Raw genomic sequence first — 21,260 nt, 5'->3', positions numbered from 1 at the left:
TGTTAGTGTACCTAAAATTAGCCCCCTTTAGGGTGCATTTACACAGAAAGATTTATCTGACAGATTTTGGAAGCCAAAGCCAGGAATGGATTTGAGAAGAGGAGAAATCTCAGCCTTTCCTTTATGACCTGATCCCGGTTTATAGTCTGTTCCTGGTTTTGGCTTCAAAGATCTGTCAGATAAATCTGTCTGTGTAAATGCACCATTACCCTGACAGATGCTGCCAAATTAACCCCTTGTCACCCGTATCCCATTGATGTACTAGATTGTCTACCCTGTAGGTCAGGTGGTCAAGTAAGTAAGTGAGTAATGGGGGAGGAGGTGTGCATGCTGTGGCTCTGCATCGCTCTAGTTACACTTCACCTTCTGAGGAAAATGCTATTTTATAACTATGCTAATGGCCATCAGCAAAAACAGTCATTTGTTTAATCTCCCTTTTACCAGTCTACAGCTCTGCACACAGTACACACCTCACAGATTCCCTTTAAGGGGAACCGATCAGCACAATTGTTCTGATATGGTTCCCTGCTGCGCAGCTTCCACGAAGCTACCAGCTGGGGTGGTAGCTTTAAAGCTGGAAAAAGGTGGTTTTATTCCCCTGCGTGAGGCCAGGGGCGGCAACTAGTCATCTGGGTGGAGAGCCGCCTGTGACTAGTCACAGTTCTCTGCCTGTCGGTGCGCAGTGCGGGGATGATTGACAGGAAGAGAGACCACTAACCAGCCTCTCTACCTGTCAATCATCTCTGCACAGGGCACTGACAGGCCTAGATTACTAGTTGCCGCCCCTCCCTTGGCCTTGTGCGAGAGAATAAAACTACTTTTTGACCTCTGTAAAGCTACTGCCGCAGCTGGATAGCTTTAGGGAGCTGCACAGCAGAGCTATACTGTGCAGCAGGGAACCAGATTAGCACAATCGTGCTGATTGGTTCCCTTTAAGAGTAACTTATTGTGGGGTGGGGGCTGGATTCCAATGAATGCTGAATGGTCAGAAATGATTGCTGTGATCTGCTTAGTTAAGCTCTTCTCAGACTTTCTATGAAAACTGTATGCTGCTCTGCTTTTTAAATAGGACTGTACACAGCCAAATTGAAGCCCAGCTTGCATTTGTTTTAACAACTGTAGCAATACCCTCCTGTAGTTGTCATCCCCTGAAACATTGGGTGCTCCATATCTTTTCTATAAGTAATATTCTCCATTTACCAAGAAAAGCAAATATTTACTAAAACAAGCTGTATACAGTATGTGGTTACAGTTGCCAGAATAATTTTTTTCCATGGACCGTAATTGTATGGGTTGCGGTTAGTGATGTCACAATACCAAAATTTTGAGTTCGATACCGATACTAACTTTTTTATTTCGATACTCAATACCGGTTCGATACTTAGTAAAGTATATAAAAAAAACAAAACACAGGGATAGATATATAGTCACTAGTCATTATCATTAATACAATTCTGCTCTTCCAAATAGCCTGATCACTAAAACAGCTCTACTATACCAAGCGATAAGACAGCTCTGCTGCACCACCCATCACTGAGACAGCTCTGCTGCACCACCCATCACTGAGACAGCTCTGCTATACCAAGCGATAAGACAGCTCTGCTGCACCACCCATCACTGAGACAGCTGTGCTGCACCACCCACCACTGAGCTCTGCTGCACCACCCACCACTGAGACAGCTCTGCTGCACCACCCACCACTAAGACAGCTCTGCTGCACCACCCATCACTGAGACAGCTCTGCTATACCAAGCGATAAGACAGCTCTGCTGCACCACCCATCACTAAGATAGCTCTGCTGCACCACCCATCACTGAGACAGCTCTGCTGCACCACCCATCACTAAGATAGCTCTGCTGCACCAGTTACCAAGATTGCGGAGGAAGAGAAGAGGTGGTTACACAGGATCCCACACACTACAGCCAATCTTATCTGCTCCTTTCAGCCCCGGCCACCTCCCCCACCTGCCAGCCGGCTGGATCCTCACATGTGCTGCACTTCCCCCGGCCTCCTCTCCCGGATCTCACAGACCCCCGCTCTCCCTCTTCATCCTCCCCACCTCCAGCCTTCTCCGTCCTCCTCTCTCCGTGACCTCCCGCTCTCCCTCTCCAGCCGCTCTCCTCTGTGCAGCTCCGGCTCCTCTCCCGGACATCCCGCTCTCCCTCTCCGTACTCCTCTCTCCCGGACCTCCCGCTCTTCCTCCAGTCTTCTCCTCCGTCCTCCTCTCCTGCTCTCCCTCTCCAGCCGCTCTCCTCCGTGCAGCTCCGGCTCCTCTGCATAAATCATCTCTCTGATAACAGAGTCTGGCTGAGCCGGACTCTGTTATCAGAGAGACACCAGCAGCGGGGGTCTGCTACACACAGTAGCGGGCCCCCGCTGTATATAAAGCGGGCTCAGGAGGGGTCAGATGCCGCTGTCAGTGTGACAGCGGCATCTATATACTTAAATAGCCGGCACTAGCAATAGCTAAGTGCCGGCTATTTGAAATTGGCGCCAATGGGAGCGGAGGGAGGGAGAGCAGAGGAGGAGACTGCAGGGGGCGGCACATAGAGAACACGGCCGGCGCTCAGCTAGCCGCCCACCGTGTTCTCAGCTTAACTTAAAGTTTCGATACCAGGAAATCCTGGTATCGAACCGTTTTTTTGCCCGAAATATCGATAGTAGTATCGATATTTCGGTGCATCGTGCATCCCTAGTTGCGGTTTTATTTTACACTAAAATTCAGTTATTTGCTAAATGCTTTTGTATATGTGTCTTCAGAGTTTCATTTAGCCTTCCCTGTATATCTGACAGCAAAATAGCATACCTTTTTTAGTCCTGCTGCAAAAAAAAAATCCAGAACCATCATTTAAATTAGTGGGGTTTGCTAATATTCAAGAGTATCAGTTTGGTTTATTGCTGCAATGCTCATTTTGAAAACAGAAGCCATGATACTGTGAACAGAGCCTATATATAGAGTATATTTCTGCATGCCCAAAATGTTTGCGGAGTGAAATTGGAAATAAACAGTTTCCGCAAATTTTAGGGTGTTTAGTTTTTACGCAATGCAGTTAACGGTATAAAGTATAAGCCAGTCAGAATACGATACCTATGTTTTACATAGCTTTTCTAATATATTAAGATATATTAAATAGCCATATTGTAACTCCTACAACTTTTTTCCCCCACATATATAATGTGACAAAATCCTGGTTTTATTTTTGTTTACCGTGTGGGAAAAAAATTGCTATTACTTTAACCCTTTCCCAACATATGATGTAAATGTACTCCATGGAACTTGTAACTTAATGGGGTTATCCACCTAAGAGCCAAAAAATGAAATGAGTTACATGTTTTTCAAAAGCCAATCTATATCCAAAATGGCGCTGGCCAGGAAACATTTCCCATCATGCATCTCCCTGATTGGTCTGCTTGCATAGTCGCCCAGTTGGCATTATTTCCTGCCCACTGCTGTCATTACTATTGCACAGTAAACACAGAACAGTTTTTTTTTTCACTGCTTTTGCATCAATCACCCCAGTATGTATTCCATACTAGCTGACGTAGCAGAGCTGATGTGACATCGATGCATAGGCCCCCTCTCGACTGACTTTGGAATGGAACAGTCTAAGGGCCCTTTTACACAGAAAGATTATCTGACAGATTATCTACCAAAGATTTGAAGCCAAAACCAGGTACAGACTATAAACAGAGATCAGGTCATAAAGGAAAGCCTGAGATTTCTTCTCTTTTCAAAATCAGACCTGGCTTTGGCTTCAAATCTTTGGCAGATAATCTGTCAGATAATCTTTCCTGTAAAAGGGCCCTTAGATACCAATGGCCCCTGAGGGGGTGGGGCCCAAGCTGTGATGACGTCAGAGGGGAGGGGCCTACGGTGGCAATGTTGGTGGGTCTAAAAAACGTTGTTGTGAAGCCTGCCCAGGTAGCACAATCCACAGGTGATAAGATCACCTTTTACTGTAACAAACACCATGACACATAATATAAAATTAGGTATAAAAACTGCAAAATTTACCTTTTACACCTGTATAGAGAAATCATAATGCAATAAGTCACTTAAAGAACATATTGCATACATTTACGCCAGGAGCAAAAGCTGAGCTTGCTTCACAGCCGCTGGGTCCTTGCCTGTTATGAAGGGCAGTAACGTTTGTGCTTCCGCCCATCACTGACGACTTTGCAGCATTTAAGTGTCAGTGACAGGAGTTGAGCTGATTGCAGTGCATTGTTTTTCCTGACTGCTGGAGGTTTGATGCTTAACTTTGTCTGATCACCAGTCTGGTCATAAAGTCTACCTCGGGCAGACTGTATGTTCAGAGCGCTGATAACACTGATCAGTGCAATGGTATAGCAATGTTGTTGTTTGTTTATTTGTTTTTTTAAATAGGACACAGCCCATCCTCCAATAAGTTTAAATTACCATCTTACAATTGTACAAATCATGTATAAATAAAAATGTATCATAGATTGCACAGTTATCCGATCTATTAAGATATAAAAAACGATTCCCTTATGGTGAACGGTGTGAAAGAAAAGAGGGGAAAAAAAATCGTCAGGATTGCAGATTCCCCCCCCTCCTCACATTTTATCTTGGTAACAAAGTTAATAAGGTTGAAAGAAGACAAGTTTCCATCCGGTTCAACCTGGAAAAACCTACTGTGTTGATCCAGAGGAAGGCAAACACCCTTATGTGGCAGATGACAATTGCCCCATCACAGGGAGACAATTTCTTCCTGACTCCAGTGGCAATCAGAATAAATGCCTGGATCAACATATCACCAGAAATCTAAAGCCCATAACTTTGATTAATACTATATTTTTCAAGAAAACATCCAGACCTCCCTTGAACGTATTTAACGAATTAGCCAAGACATAATCATGTGGCAGAGAGTTCCATAGTCTCTTTGCTCTTACAGTAAAGAATACTCACCTGTGCTAATGGTGAAACCTTTTTTTTTTTTCAATGGTTGGGTTTCAATGGGGCAGAATTCTGTTACCTCAGCAAGAAATAAATATAATGGTAAATGACGTGAGGTGAAGCCTCCTCTCTCCTCTCCATATTACATGCAGCAGCTCTGCCCTAACACTGTACATCCTTACAGTACAATAATAACACTATAGGGGAGATGGAATACAGCCTGCACAGGGGAGCAATTGCCCATAGCAATCAGATTGCTTCTTTTATTTTTAAAAAGGCCTTGAAAAACGAAACCTAGAATCTGACTGGTTGCTATGGGCAACTGCTTCCCTGTTCCTCTGCACAAGTTTTGATAAATCACCCCTTATGGTTCCTTTACTTACTGTTTATAGCTCCAACCTATGCTGCAGTGCTGTACAGAGATTGTAGTCTGTCATGCTGTCCTTACTGCTGCAGTTTTTTCTGGGCTCAGATGTTAGTTAGATGTAAGGGGTGTGGCTAAAGAAATGTGGATAAATAACCCCGCCCACCTGATGACTCACTGGCAGGAACAGAAAACAGAAAGGGAACGTGACACCACAGGAAGTAAAGAAAACACAGGCAGAGTGGTCATGTGACTGAGCCTGAGAACACAGTAAGCACTCTGAATAAAAAATAGAACTGTAGAATATGCAACATCCACAGAGGTCAATGAAATGCTAGTTTATTAAAATATCCCGGACAACCCCTTTAAGGTATGTCTATCCATACTGCCTGAATGTACGCCAAAGGGGTTATCCAGTCCTAGAGAAATGTGGCCACTTGCTGCCAGAAACCTCCATATTACAGATAAGGTGTGGTGCTGTTTTTGCTAAATGGTAGCAATGTTTTATCTTGTCGTAATAAACAACTTCACAGGCAGAATACTTACTATGATGAATAACATGGAATTGTTCTTCATGAACTTCTTTATGGTTTTGCCAAAGGGGAATCTGCATGTTAAATTGTGCATACAGTAAACTGAAGTGAAAGTTTGTCTCCAGGAGACGTGTTGGTTGCCTTGTCTCTCTGGCAACAGGTTTTCTCAAAGGAGAGAAGTTCCTACTGAACATGTGAATGTCTTTTTTTTTTTTTTTTTTTAATTTTATTATTTTTTTTTTACTCTGCAAAACTACACAGGCAAATGTATAAGTAGTTGGTGATGAGAGAAGCTATTGAGTGGTGGTCCTACAGTCATTAAGGGTACAAACACACACACCGTATGCGCAGCAGATCTGCAGCAGATTTGATGGTGCAGATTTGATGCTGTGTTCAGTTATTTAGATCTAATCTGTTGCGTTGTGTTCAGTTATTTAGATCTAATCTGTTGCGTATTTGCTGCGTATCGCAGCAGTAAATACGCTGCGTATACGGTGTGTGTGTGTTTTATACCCTTAGGGTGCGTTCACACCTACAGGATCTGCAGCAGAAAATCAGCTGCAGATCCTGTAGGTGTGAACGCACCATTAAGGGGAATTCGTGGCAGGGACATCTTTTCAAACTTGCCGGGGAGGGAGATGGGTAAAAAAAGGGGAATAACAGGCACTTCCTCCCAGTGCTGGTGTCAGCCGTCTGCTTCGGCCCCCAGTCCCTCACCTCTTTCTAGTGTTGAGATGGGACTTGGGACATTCCAGGCACAAGTTTAAAAAAAAAAAAATTGCCCTTGCCCAGACTTCTCTTTTAAAAAGCAGCGATTACTTGCTGATGGGATATCATTTCTTTGGAACCAAATTGTAGTTTTAGAAAATATATAGCTGAGGGCTATTAGAGCATGATGGGAGTGGTAGGTTTTACCAGCTGGAGAGCAGGAGTTGCCATTATACTAAATAAAATTGATGTTTTGCTGATATTGGTTTGTGTTATTTCATGTATCTCATGAGATTTCATGTGGCTAATGTTTGTTCTGTTGGATTGGTTAAATAGCCAAGTATAACATAGCATTGTATGTAACATAGAGTGAAACGTTCCTTTGAAACATGGCTGTGTTTTTTTTGTTTGTTTTTTTCTTTTTTTCTCTTGTCTGTTTTTTTTTTTCTGTTATAAAATAGCATTTTTCCCTGGAAGCTGATGTGATGCTGAGCCATAGGGCCCTATTAAACCGGACGATTATCGTTCAGATTATCGTTAAATCGTTCGTATCTAAACGAAAATCGTTCGGTTGAAATGCAGTTAACGATTAATGACCGAACAAGAAATCGTTGATCGCTTTATAAGACCTGGACCTATTTTTATCGTTGCTCGTTCGCAAAACGTTCGCATTGAATAATACATCGTTCGGTCATTCGCAATAGATAAAAATTATCGCAATTACGATCATAAGTAACGATTATCGCTCCATGGAAATGAGTGAACGTTTTCAGGTCTTTCGCAATAGAGGTAGTTTGAGATCGTTAATCGTTAACGATTATGCAAACGATAATCGTCCGGTGAAATAGGGCCCTTAGAATGCACACCACCTCTCCCTTACTTGACTAATTGAGGCACAGAGCTTAAAGCGACTCTGTACCCACAATCTGACCCCCCCAAACCACTTGTACCTTCAGATAGCTGCTTTTAATCCAAGATCTGTCCTGGTGTCCATTCGGCAGGGGATGCAGTTATTGTTTTAAAAACAATTTATAATTCTACAGCGCTGTGTCTAACGGCCAGTGCTTAAATTTGTATATGCATTAGGCTGGCACACCTCTCCTTATCTCACCTCACCTGATCCAGGAACATTTACTGCTGTTTGAGCTTTGCACAGGTGTCTTAACAATCCATCCCATGTTCATTATGCACAAAGCTGGGGAATAGGAAGCAATCTGCCTGGAGCATTCCTAATCATGAGGAGGGTGGGGAGGAAGGAAGAAGAGGTTGTGCCAGCCTAATGCATATACTAATGTAAGCCCCGGCTGTTAGACACAAGGCTGCAAGTTTAAAGGAGACCTGTCACCCCCCGCGCCGGGGTGACAGGCTCCCGACCCCCAGATAGATCCCCTTATAGTTACCTCATGTCACTGAGTCCCACTGCCGGAGACTGTCCCGGGACGGAGATATCCCGGTGAGAAGCCGGCGCGCGCGCTATGGAGATGGGTCCGGCGTCCATAGAGATTGAATGGAGCTGGACTCATCTCTGCTGCGCGCTCACGGCTCCATTCATTCTCTATGGACGCCGGACCCATCTCCACAGCGCGCGCGCCGGCTTCTCACCGGGACCGGCTCCGGCAGCGGGACTCGGCGACATGAGGTAAGTATAAGGGGATCTATCTGGGGTCGGGAGCCTGTCACCCCGGCGCGGGGGGTGACAGGTCTCCTTTAAAAGTTGTTTTTAAAACAATAACTGCATCACCTGCCGAACGGACCCCAGGACAGATCTTGGATTAAAAGCAACTATCTGAAGGTACAAGTGGTTTGGAGGGGACAGATTGTGGGGACAGATTGTGGGTACAGAGTCGCTTTAAGGCTCCACCCTGTACATCAATTAGTCAAGTCAGGAAGGTTGTGTTAGGAAAGAGGTTTGCATGCTGTGGCTTATTCTACGTTTACACGGAACGATTATTCGCCCGATCGTACGATTAACGATGTCGGAGTAACTATTTTTTTTCATAACGATTAGCGTTTAGACGGTACGGTATATCGTACGGAAATTTGTTTTGCGATCGCTTAAAGCCTATCTTACACATTGGTTAAATCGGCGAACGACTGTTCACACAGAACGATCTGCGAATTTTTTGCGAACGATCAACGACTATTTGAGAAGTTGTTGAAAGATAAAATGAACGATTTCTCGCTCATCGTTTGATCGTTCGCTGCGTTTACACGTACAATTATCATTTGAATTTGATCGTTATTGTGCGAAATCGCACGATAATCGTTTCGTGTAAACGCAGCATAAGCATCACTTCTGTGGCACTTCATCTTCCAAGGAATGATATAATTTTATCTCACTTTAAAGTCTTTAAATGGCCATGAGCAAAAGGCCTAATTTGTTTTATCTCCCTATTGCCAATCTGTCTGCATTTGCTGCTCTGTACATGGTACAGATCTGACAGATTCCCTTTAAGGTACGTGGCGAAATCCGCTGCGATTTCCCTTCCTGTAACTTTCAATAGGATTACATACTCTCAGCAGAATTGTCATCCCGCTGCGAGTATGTAAAAGGAAGCTCCCTTAAAGGGAACCAATCACACAAAAATTGGCTATAAAGCGAAGGAAACGTGCTGGTAGATCAGCCAGCACGCTTCCTAACCATCCCCCCGTCCCATGAACATAGAGCCCACAAAGTTAGTTTATTAGTCTCCCGCGCTCTATGCAAATTACCATCTAAGTAGTCACGGTGGGCAGTGTCTTCTTAAAGTAGTCACTGTCCTGGGCCGGCTCCGGCGCTGTTATCACACCCCTCTGGGCGTGTGTACAAAGCGCCACATGGTGACACATTAGAAGAAAACCTATGGAGCCTATGATGATTCAATATGCGTGTTGATATTAAAGAAGGCCGGCCATTTTAAACCCCTTCAAGATTAGCCCTTGGATGCACAGATGTCAGGGTGAAATTAATGCAGTGTTCCTCCCCGCCTTTTATATTTCCACCTACAGGCTGGGTTCACACTACGTATATTTCAGTCAGTATTGTGGTCAGTATTTAATGGCAAATATTTGCTGTTATTTTGAAACAACGGCTGTTATATTGAAATAATCGCAGTTATTTACTGTTATATGGCGGCCATCCACTCAATTTCACCATTGTGTGGACAGATCCTTTCTGTGTTTTTATTCCACTCCTGATTTTGGTTGGAATATGAGGACCACAATACTGACTGAAATATACGTAGTGTGAACCCAGCCACACGGCTGGTTGAGTTGTCATTTTTTGCACCATGATCTCTAGTTTTTATTATCATATTGGTGTAACAGAAAATGTATCGCTTTTTTATTTTTTTTTTTCTGATATAATTTATTAAAATCCGCAATCCTGGTGTGTTTTTTTTTTTTTTTTTTCCTCTTCATTTACGCCGTTCACCATGTGGAAACAATGTTATATTTTAATAGATCGGACAATTCCGCCCGCTACGATATGTAATATGTGTAAAATATATATATATATATATATATATATATATATATATATATATATATATATATATATAAATATATTATGCATTATGCAAAAAGGGGTCCGTGGAGCCTCAGTTAAGAGTCTCAAAACACAGGAATAGCCAGATATCCCTCTCTCCAGAGAAGGAAGCCCATTGCCGAGGGGTGCCTCCTAGAGCACCAAACCACCCTGATACGTAGTCCCTCAGGTCCTCACTCTGTTGCAAGCTTTGGGACCTAAATAGGGAAACACCAGGGTGGCCCCTGTAAGTCAAAGTCTAACTCTGTGGCGAGTATAACGTAGGGCTGGGCGATATTGGCCTAAATCAATATCGCGGTTTATCGCACATGTAGCCGCGGTAACGATAATTGAACGATAAATATGACACACCCCTTTTTGTAAACCACACCCACTTGCCGTGCCAAACTGGCGATATTTTGATTCAAAAAAAGTTAAAAAGAACTCACTGAGCAGCAACCCATGGTTAGTCTATTATCATTATTATTATTTGTCATTATTAGGGGGTCTCAGCAGAGACCTGGACATGTGTATATACAGGTATACACCCTCTACAGGGTATACACAGGTCACAGAGGGATAGGTGTGTATGACTATATGGGGGGGATGGATTGGGGTGTATTACTATACAGTAGGTTGGGATCGGGTTACAGGACTATACAGGCAGCACATAGGGATAGGGGGCGGATAGGGGTGTATGACTATACAGGGAGGGCAGATAGGGGTGTATGACTATACAGGGGGGGGCGGATAGGGGTGTATGACTATATACAGGGGGCGGATAGGGGTGTATGACTATACAGGGATGGCAGACAGGGGTGTATGACTATACTGGGGGATAGGGGTGTATGACTATACAGGGATGGCGGACGGGGGTGTATGACTATACAGGGATGGCGGACGGGGGTGTATGACTATACAGGGATGACGGACGGGGGTGTATGACTATACAGGGATGGCGGACGGGGGTGTATGACTATACAGGGATGGCGGATGGGGGTGTATGACTATACAGGGATGGCGGACGGGGGTGTATGACTATACAGGGATGGCGGACGGGGGTGTATGACTATACAGGGATGGCGGACGGGGGTGTATGACTATACAGGGATGGCGGACGGGGGTGTATGACTATACAGGGATGGCGGACGGGGGTGTATGACTATACAGGGATGGCGGACGGGGGTGTATGACTATACAGGGATGGCGGACGGGGGTGTATGACTACAGGGAGGGTGGATAGGGGTGTATGACTATACAGGGAGGGCGCACAGGGGTGTATGACTATACGGGGGGTGGGCAGGGGTGTATGACTATACGGGGGGTGGGCAGGGGTGTATGACTATACGGGGGGTGGGCAGGGGTGTATGACTATACGGGGGGTGGGCAGGGGTGTATGACTATACGGGGGGTGGGCAGGGGTGTATGACTATACGGGGGGGCAAGGGTGTATGACTATACGGGGGGGGGGGCAAGGGTGTATGACTATACGGGGGGGCAAGGGTGTATGACTATACGGGGGGGGGGGCAAGGGTGTATGACTATACAGGGATGGCGGACGGGGGTGTATGACTATACAGGGATGGCGGACGGGGGTGTATGACTATACAGGGATGGCGGACGGGGGTGTATGACTATACAGGGATGGCGGACGGGGGTGTATGACTATACAGGGATGGCGGACGGGGGTGTATGACTATACAGGGATGGCGGACGGGGGTGTATGACTACAGGGAGGGTGGATAGGGGTGTATGACTACAGGGAGGGTGGATAGGGGTGTATGACTATACAGGGAGGGCGCACAGGGGTGTATGACTATACGGGGGGTGGGCAGGGGTGTATGACTATACGGGGGGTGGGCAGGGGTGTATGACTATACGGGGGGGCAAGGGTGTATGACTATACGGGGGGGGGCAAGGGTGTATGACTATACGGGGGGGCAAGGGTGTATGACTATACGGGGGGGGGAAGGCAAGGGTGTATGACTATACGGGGGGGAGATAGGGGTGTATGACTATACGGGGGGGGCAGATAGGGGTGTATGACTATACATAGGGGGGCGGACAGGGGTGTATGACTAAACGGGGGCGGACAGGGGTGTATGACTAAACAAGGGGGGGCGCGGATAGGGGCGTATGACTAAACGGGGGCGGACAGGGGTGTATGACTATACGGGGGGGCAAGGGTGTATGACTATACGGGGGGTGGGCAGGGGTGTATGACTAAACAAGGGGGGGCGCGGATAGGGGCGTATGACTAAACGGGGGCGGACAGGGGTGTATGACTAAACAGGGGGGGGCGCGGATAGGGGGGTATGACTATACGGAGGGGTGAAAAGGGGCGTGTAACTTTACAGGGGGCACATAAGGTTGGCAGGCGGGTAGGAGAATATTATACAGGGAGGGGCATGCTGTTACCTGTAGTCCCCTCAGTAACAATACAGGGCTGTAACATAGGAGGAATGGATGTGCTGCAGCAGGCAGGATAACACACACAGCTATAAGTTATCCTGCCTGCTGCAGCCCATTATTCCTCCTATGTTACTGAGGGGACAACAGGTACAGCTGCTCCTCCAGCTATGACATGCCGGCGTCACTGCACACACAGCACAATAACATGTGCAGGGACGCCGGTATCAGAGCGGGAGGTGGAGGAGCAGCAGGGCCCAGGTGACAATGCCGCCCGACCCGCCCCCCGCCCGTCTGAGCGCCCTCACCCCCCGCCCGTCTGAGCGCCCTCACCCCCCGCCCGTCTGAGCCCCCTCACCCCCCGCCCGTCTGAGCCCCCTCACCCCCCGCCCGTCTGAGCGCCCTCACCCCCCGCCCGTCTGAGCGCCCTCACCCCCCGCCCGTCTGAGCGCCCTCACCCCCCGCCCGTCTGAGCGCCCTCACCCCCCGCCCCTCTGAGCGCCCTCACCCCCCGCCCCTCTGAGCGCCCTCACCCCCCGCCCCTCTGAGCGCCCTCACCCCCCGCCCCTCTGAGCGCCCTCACCCCCCGCCCCGCCGCACCTGCACACACAGCACATTGACATGTGCAGCGCTCGCCGGCCGGGGGGGGGGCTCAGACGGGACTGGTGCCGGGGAGGGCAATGTCAATGTGCTGTGTGTGCAGGGACGCCGGACGGGACCGGACTTGACGGATGGGCGCATGGATGGACAGGTGCGGCGGGACGGGGCCTGGGACTGGACGGGTGAGGGTGCTCAGACGGGCGGTGGCGGGTCAGGACGGGCGGGGGGCGGGGTGGGTCGGGCGGCATTGTCACCTGGGCCCTGCTGCTGCTCCTCCACCTCCCGCTCTGATGCCGGTGTCCCTGTGTGCAGAGACGCCGGCATGTCAGTGGTGGAGGAGCAGCAGAAAAAAATACCGCAGATACCGTCCTGGCTAAGTTGAGGTCGGTTAACCGACGCCAGTGACGGTATCGGTATTTTTGCGGTATACCGCCCAGCCCTAGTATAACGACATAAGACAAGGTTTACCAAGGCTAGGCATCCATCCACAGACTGCAGTTTCGGGGTATTTGCCCCCCTTGTCAGTGTGGAGCAGGATTCTGGCTACTGGGGCAATGATAAACAGACCAACAAACACAACAATCACTGAACTCAGGGAGAACAGTGAAAAATTCTCCATTGGAATTTTTCACTGTTCTCCCTGAGTTCAGTGATTTGTTGTGTTTTGTTGGTATATATAATTTTTTTTTTTTTTTTTTTTTATGGGCAAGGGGGTATTTTAAACTTTGATTGGCAGGGGGGGGGGGGGGGGGGGGTTATAAATTTTTTTTTTTTTTTTTTTTTTTTTTTTTTTTTACTGTAACACACATGCAGTTAATATATTGCATATACTGAACTGATCTATGCTATCCCATAGCATAGATCAGTGTTAAAGGCAATCTATGCATAGAGCCTAAGATCAGTCGCTATACATGGATCGCCGATCGGTCAGGACGGAGGTAAGTGACTTACCCCCGCCAGACTGCACAAGCGATCGGGACCGATGTGATCACCCGATCAGCTTGTTCTGTCACGGAGTACGTTAAACACAGCGATCGCTATAGGTTGCGGCGTTTAAGAGGTTAATGAGACGCATCTGCGGGATTGCAGCTGCCTCTCATTACCTTCGGCCCTGGACACACAGTTGTGTGCAGGACCGCTCTCACTGCCGTGCTCCCGCACACATCAGAAGCCCCTCAGTCAGGAACGTATGTATACATTCCTACGGCACTGGGTATGTGCGGTAGGAACGTATACATACAGATTGCTGACAGGAAGAGGTTAAAATTCGGCATGATTAAAAGTAGAAACTTACCTCTCCCTGTGCCCACGGTAAGCGGCAGGACTGGCCTCTGAACCCCTGCTGTAAGGAATTTTTCCCTGGGTTGTGATGATGTCCTGACTCGAGGGGGTGGCTAAGCGCCAAGTCCATCAGCCGGGTCGTGACGTGTCTGTGCAAGAGAACTTTGAGTCCGGCGGGGGTCCCAAGACCAGTTCTGCTGCTCACTGCGAGCAACGGCAGAGGTAAATTTGTACTTGTGAGCTATTTTCTCCCCTGCGCCTACCAGTTGCCGAATTTTGAAAATGCCCGGACATCATCTTCAAATGTTTTTTTTAAATGTTATAGAATCCATACGTGTAGGGGTTCAGGGACCTGTTGCAATGGCTAAGTATGTTAGATAAACATTTAGGCCAACCCATGTTTCACATATTAACTCTAGTATTTTGCGCGAAAGAACCTATACACACCGTGGATTTAGAGGAGAAAAAATTACTGCACAACTTTAGACCAGGGGTGTGTAAAACTTTTTGGCCCTCCAGCTGCTCATCATGCCTGGACAGCCAAACTTTTTTTAGCTTATGGAAAATCACTTTTTGTTATGCTCCGCCCAGCCACCAGATGTAAAACCTTAGGTTTTTAGTTTGTTTTACTTTATTTTAAAAATCTGGTGAACTGATTTTTGCACTAAAATCCTGGCGCACACACTTTTATTTATTCCCTTCTTAGTGAATTTTCAACTCCCGTTATCTCCTCCTGTCCCAGAAGGAGATAATACATTTGTTTTGTGCCATGCACATCAGTATTCTGCTGCATATTGATTTTCCATTGAATTGATATGATCCCGGATTTGAGATTAAATGTTTAATTTAATTAAATTTAAAAAATATATATTTTGATGTGTTTTCTGATTTTCGTTTTTTTCATATTTAAGTATCCCAGACCTCTGAAAGCACCACAATGGCAACAGAAATTGGTTCCCCTCCTCGCTTCTTTCACATGCCACGTTTCCAGCACCAGGCTCCCCGACAGCTGTTCTACAAACGTCCCGACTATGCTCAGCAGCAGGCCATGCAACAGCTCACCTTTGATGGCAAGCGCATGAGGAAGGCCGTAAACCGCAAGACTATAGATTACAATCCTTCTGTTATAAAGTATCTTGAGGTGAGTATAGCATAGGGTAAGATATATTAATTTAGTTATCTCTACAGTTATACAGTTACTATCTACATTCTAAAATCCTGGAATCCTTCTGTTTTCATTATCACTGTTAGGAATGACTGTATGCTGAGACTTCCTGTTCTGTCTGAAAAGCAAGAGGCTGCTTACAGTAAAATGTGACACCAGTTCATGGTTTTGAGTAGAGGAAGCTCACAGCTTGGACAGGTCATGTCCATTGTACACTGTGTCCACAGGGTTTGTTGTAAAGCAAATAGCTGAAAACAGCTCAAGCAAGATGGCTGCCCACATAATAATGTACAAAAAAAAAAGAAAGAAAAAAAAAATAATCAGAAAAGAGAAACAGATTAGAGAAAAAGAACATGGTTTAGTATCTGGCAACAACAATATGGCGGCGGCTCCTTATTCCTGACAGCTTCTCGCGTGGACATTTACAATAGATACAGTTTGACCTCTGGTAATTAGAACGTTAGCCCACACAGTTTGTTCGTGATTTGCTGATCTCGATGTCCATGTTTTAAGTATCCTGGAGGTTTGAAAAAGAGAGCCCAGCGCTCTTGAAACGCGTTACCTGTGGATATACACCAATAAAATTTGCTTCTATACTTATGGTCTGCGCGGGGACATATCTCCCTTTTTCATTTGGATTCTACAGATTAGGACCATGTTTCTTAGAACAGTGCTTCTCAGTTCCAGTCCTCGGGCCTCATCAACAGGTCATGTTTTGACGATTTCTTATACAAAGAACTGCTGTGATAATACCCGATACACTGAGTATAATTATATCACCTGTGAAATACTAAGGAAATCCTCAACACGTGACTCAACAGGTGATATAATTATACTCAGTGTATCGGGTATTATCACAGCAGTTCTTTGTATAAGAAATCGTCAAAACATGACCTGTTGGTGAGGCCCGAGGACTGGAATTGAGAAGCACTGTCTTAGAACACGATAACGTGGTGACATGGTACACTCTGTTTGATCAAATGGTTTGCTAATTTTAAAGATCCTAATTTTTTTAATATCTAAAGAGCAGGTTTTTAGCGTGTGTACACTGGGGGGAGTATGTACGGTAAGCACTTGTACCTGTAGGTTGCTGTTGCACTTCTCCTTTTTTTGCATGTCATAGAGACGTGTCAAAAGTTTTGATCGGTCTGGGTCTGATTGCTCAGACCTGTACCAATTGGGAGTGTGTGACCCTTTCTGCTCTAAATTGTTTTTTTTTTTTTTTTTAAATCATCCTTAGGGCTAGTTCTCACAGAGTAAAAGCAGCAGAAATCTCTGCTGCGTAATCCCGTCTGCCTCATTGTCAAATAGTCTGTGGGAGGGCTCGCACGCCTCTTCTCTCCGAGCCATTCCGCTCAAAGAATTGACATGTCAATTCTTTGAGCGGAGAGAGGAGGTGCGCAAGCCCTCCTATAGACTGTATGACACTGAGGCAGGCGGAGTTTTGCCGCTTTTACTCTGTATTAACTGGCCCTTATAATGAGATAAAAGGGCTGAAGGAAAATTCTCACTTTTAATTTTGAGTACCCTTTCTAGAAAAGGTTTTTGTTTGTTTGTTTTTTTTTAATACCCTTAATGTTAAACTTTTCTTGCAAGCTTCAAGTAACAAATGAATACTCTAGCTTTTTACTAAATGAAAATAGTACTTACTTTCTAGTCTGCGGGACTTTCAGCAGTGTACTGTCCACGATTGGTTGTACAAAAGTTTTTGCCTGATTCGTTCTATTTTTAGCTAAATGTTCTTTGTATTCTCTCCCATGTGTGGCTGCAATCAGCGAGATTGGCACTTGTTTATAGTGCTTTTATACAGCACGATTAAAGGGGTTATCCAGCACTACAAAAACATGGCCACTTTCCCCCTACTGTTGTCTCCAGTTTGGGTGGGGTTTTAAAACTCCGTTCCATTGAAGTAAATGGAGCTTAATTGCAAACCACACCTGAACTGGAGACAACAGTAGGGGGAAAAGTGGCCATGTTTTTGTAGCGCTGGATAACCCCTTTAATCATGCAGCCAGGCCACGTGAACAATCGCTGTAATGTTCATGTGATCTTTTAAATGCATTGTCATTCACTGTATCTCATTCAGACAGTATGTTACACGCCCGATAATAATTTTGCTGGACGCACAAAAGATCCAGTGAGCTGACAAGAAGGTATTTGCTTATTCCTCAGCTGAACGCCGGCCCTTTTACACGGGCTGTATATCGGGTAACTGAGTACAAGTCCTACAGGGCTCCAGACTAAAAAATTTACCTAGGAGCCATTGGCTCCTAACCTGAAAAATTTAGGCGCCAAATAGAATATTTGGTCGCCAACATTTTAAACCATGTAAAATTAATGTTATGTTAAATGGGACTTACTGTGTGCAGAGGCCACGGCAGCAGCCTCCTCCTTTAGATCCTTTCTTTTCTTAGTTTGAAAACGTTCAACATGGAAACTTGCAACTTGACAACCATATACAGTCTGACAACCATATCCAGTCTGACTCAGTACTTCAGCCTCACTTGGCTAGCCTTTTAATGAGGCTTACTCTTCTGAACTTGAGCTTAAAGGGAACCTGTCGACCCCCGTGCCGGGGTGACAGGCTCCCAACCCCCCGTTAGAGCCCCCTATATTCACCTCATCGCGCCGGGTCCCGCTTCTGAAGATGGTAGGGTCACGGAGATCTCAGCCGCTGCAGCCCGGCGTGCGCTGAGAGATGAGTCCAACGCTCATAGAGAATGATGGGAGAGTCCAGCGCTCCGTCATTCTCTGAGCGTTGGACTCATCTCTCAGTGTGCGCGCCGGGCTGCAGCGGCTGAGATCTCCGTGACCCGACCATCTTCAGAAGCGGGACCCGGCGCGATGAGGTGAGTATAGGGGGTTCTAATGGGGGGTTGGGAGCCTGTCACCCCGTCACGGGGGGTGACAGGTTCCCTTTAAAAGCTTGCAACAGTATATACATACTGAGCTAGACTTATGACTGCAGCCATAGTGACCCCCCACAAGATGTGTATATAGATAGATATATCTCTCACCTAGTGACTAATGCAAGTGACCCCCTACAATACAGACACCTGAGGGGCCCTGATAATAATAATTGTGCATATATCTATCTCCCAGTGTCTGCAGCCAGTCTGCCCTACACTTATAGATGGCCCCCTCCCCTTATAGATGACCCCCTCTACCCCCATTATAGATGCCCCCTCCTCCCCCCCATTATAGATGCCCCCTCCTCCCCCCCATTATAGATACCCCCTCTTCTCCCCCCCATTATAGATACCCCCTCTTCTCCCCCCCATTATAGATACCCCCTCTTCTCCCCCCCATTATAGATACCCCCTCTTCTCCCCCCCATTATAGATACCCCCTCTTCTCCCCCCCATTATAGATGCCCCCCCCCCTTTCCTCTATGCTAAGCAATATTTAAAAAAAAACAAACACACAAACTCACCTGACAACCCGCTCCCCCGGCGATCCTCTTCTTCTTCGGACGCTGTCCCCGGCTGATGCGCGGCTGCCGGGGGTGTCCCGTCCTATCCCCGGCAGCGCGGCGCATCAGTGAGCTCCTGTACGCCGGGGCTGTGACTTCTGACACAGGAAGCGTCTCTGACGTGTGCTTCCTGTGCCGGAAGTCAGGGCCCCAGGCAGCTCACTGATGCGCCGCGCTGCCGGGGATAGGACGGGACACCCCCGGCAGCCGCGCATCTTAAAGAGACAGCGCGCCGCCGCCGGGGCCAGTCGCAAATGGCGCCCAGATTAATAAATCTGGGCGCCATTTGCAAAAAGTCAGTCGCATTGGCGACCATTTTGGTCGCCATCTGGAGCCCTGTCCTAGGAATGTTCACTAACGATATTCTGCTTGTGTTAAAGGGCCTAAAGACAGTTATATGGGGTGTATTCTGTGTGATCTCTTGTTGCAGGCAGCAGTGGAGTGCAGTCATGACCATTCCTGTCTAGGTGGGTTAGCCGGATGGGTGACATGGCTTAAGGCCCTATTAAATGGAACGATTATCGGCCTATACGGATGATAATCGTCCTGTGTAATAGAAGGCAACAATCAGCCGACATGAACGATGATGCATCTTGAAAGACAAATAAATGACTCACACAGCAAGGATCTGCTGCCGTCGCTCCGTGGAATAGGAGTAGCGGCAGCAGACTGCTGCTATATGCTATGGGTTGCCCGGACGATCTGGCGATCACCCGGGCAGAACACCCACCCCCCCCGGCTTTAGGAAATCCTGGGAAATCCACACAATCGTATGTATATTTTTTTTAGAGTTGTGTTTGCAGTATTACAGAGTTGGTTAAAGAAAAGGGAGACATTGCTGGGTGTTTTCATCATATTCTTCCTTTTGAGAGCAGCTGCTTGATTGTTTTTTTTTACTTAATTTCTTGTGTTTTTGTCAGAATCGTGTATGGCAGAGAGATCAACGAGACATGAGAGCCATTCAACCAGATGCCGGTTATTATAATGATGTAAGTTAAAGTTGCTACTGATTGTTGTTGTTGTTGTTGTTGTTGTTGTTTTTTTTTTTTTTTTTAGCAGCAACTGTATCATCTCCGAAAATGACTTTTTAGCATATCTAGAATTTGTGAAGAATAATGTTGATTTAATGTGGGTATTTGTAGACTGCAGTTTTAAAAAAGCTGTGTGACATATTTAAATGTAATTTTCATATGTTCTATTTTACAGCTGGTGCCTCCCATTGGGATGCTTAACAATCCTCTCAATGCTGTTACTACAAAGTTTGTGCGTACATCTACCAACAAAGTGAAGTGTCCTGTGTTTGTTGTACGGGTATGTATTTGGCTTTGTATTGTTTGATTGTTAGGTTGTATAATATAGTATTTCTATAAAATCATTAGTGTCCTGAATGTAAAATAAACCATTACTGTTGTTTATCTCCCTGCAGTGGACACCTGAAGGTCGCCGTTTAGTAACAGGAGCTTCAAGTGGGGAGTTTACTTTATGGAATGGTCTCACATTTAATTTTGAGACTATATTACAGGTAATTTTTCTGACTTTCTTAAAGGTTATACTGTTTGGTGGTATTGCTTAATTTCTGTAAACAGAATGTTTTTTTTATATCAATAGCTTGTTATGTGTAGGTTTACCCTACCATAACAACTTTTCCCTTTATAAAGGGAGCATAAATGGTAAAATATAGGAAATTGTTCATAGCCCAGTTTTCTAGTACGGTATCTGAGTGGCTTCATAAGGGAATTTGTCTTGTTGGACAGAGATTAATTGCATAGCCAATAGAATAAGTGATCTATGGGGGTCGAGCATCTGATATCCCCAAGGATCAAATCAAGAGCTGAGTCTTATTTACCGAATTGTGTGTTTACACAGAGATTTATATGACAGATTTTCGAACCCAAAGCCAGGAATGCATTTGAAAAGAAGGGAAATCTAAATCTTCCCATTATGACCAGGTCTCTGTTTATAGTCTGTTCCTAGCTTTGGCTTCAGAAATCTCAGATAAATCTCTGTGTAACCGCTCCTTAACACTGAAACAGTTACTAATATTATTGGTGATCTGTAAAAAATACCTGTATCTTAAAAATAAATATCTAAACATAGATCTCTGACATGTCCTAGTGATATGTAAAATTTTAATTGTCTTATATGTTTGCTACACCCCGACAATATGGTGGCTAAACCCTGACTCCGAGTGCACTACTGTCTCTGCGCCTGAGGGTAAACAAGGAAATACAAAAGTAAGTAGGCTGTCTAGGAATAGGTATATGATATAGTATATATGGTCAAGTAAATATGCTGGTTGTGAATA

General features: G+C 45.9%; 1 protein-coding gene across 10 annotated transcripts in view; it reads left to right on the top strand.

Annotated features, from left to right (window-relative positions):
• Nucleotides 1–21,260, top strand: part of WDR33 (WD repeat domain 33) — a 95,139-nt gene that overhangs the window by 15,277 nt on the left and 58,602 nt on the right. For 9 of the 10 annotated variants that reach the window (XM_069975331.1, XM_069975324.1, XM_069975323.1 and 6 more), the window contains exons 2-5: nt 15,230–15,459; nt 19,876–19,944; nt 20,162–20,266; nt 20,382–20,477. In XM_069975331.1, coding sequence (XP_069831432.1) covers nt 15,256–15,459; nt 19,876–19,944; nt 20,162–20,266; nt 20,382–20,477 — 474 coding nt within the window. In that variant the 5' untranslated portion in view covers nt 15,230–15,255. Of the gene's footprint in view, nt 1–15,229; nt 15,460–19,875; nt 19,945–20,161; nt 20,267–20,381; nt 20,478–20,546; nt 21,190–21,260 lie in introns of those variants that run through there. The other variant, XM_069975333.1, reaches the window with a different exon arrangement.

This window comes from Dendropsophus ebraccatus, chromosome 6 (assembly GCF_027789765.1).
Source record: "Dendropsophus ebraccatus isolate aDenEbr1 chromosome 6, aDenEbr1.pat, whole genome shotgun sequence".
NCBI classification, from domain to species: Eukaryota; Metazoa; Chordata; class Amphibia; order Anura; family Hylidae; genus Dendropsophus; species Dendropsophus ebraccatus.
The sequence above is the reverse complement of the archived record's forward strand: the minus strand, read 5'-3'. Positions and strand labels throughout refer to the sequence as shown.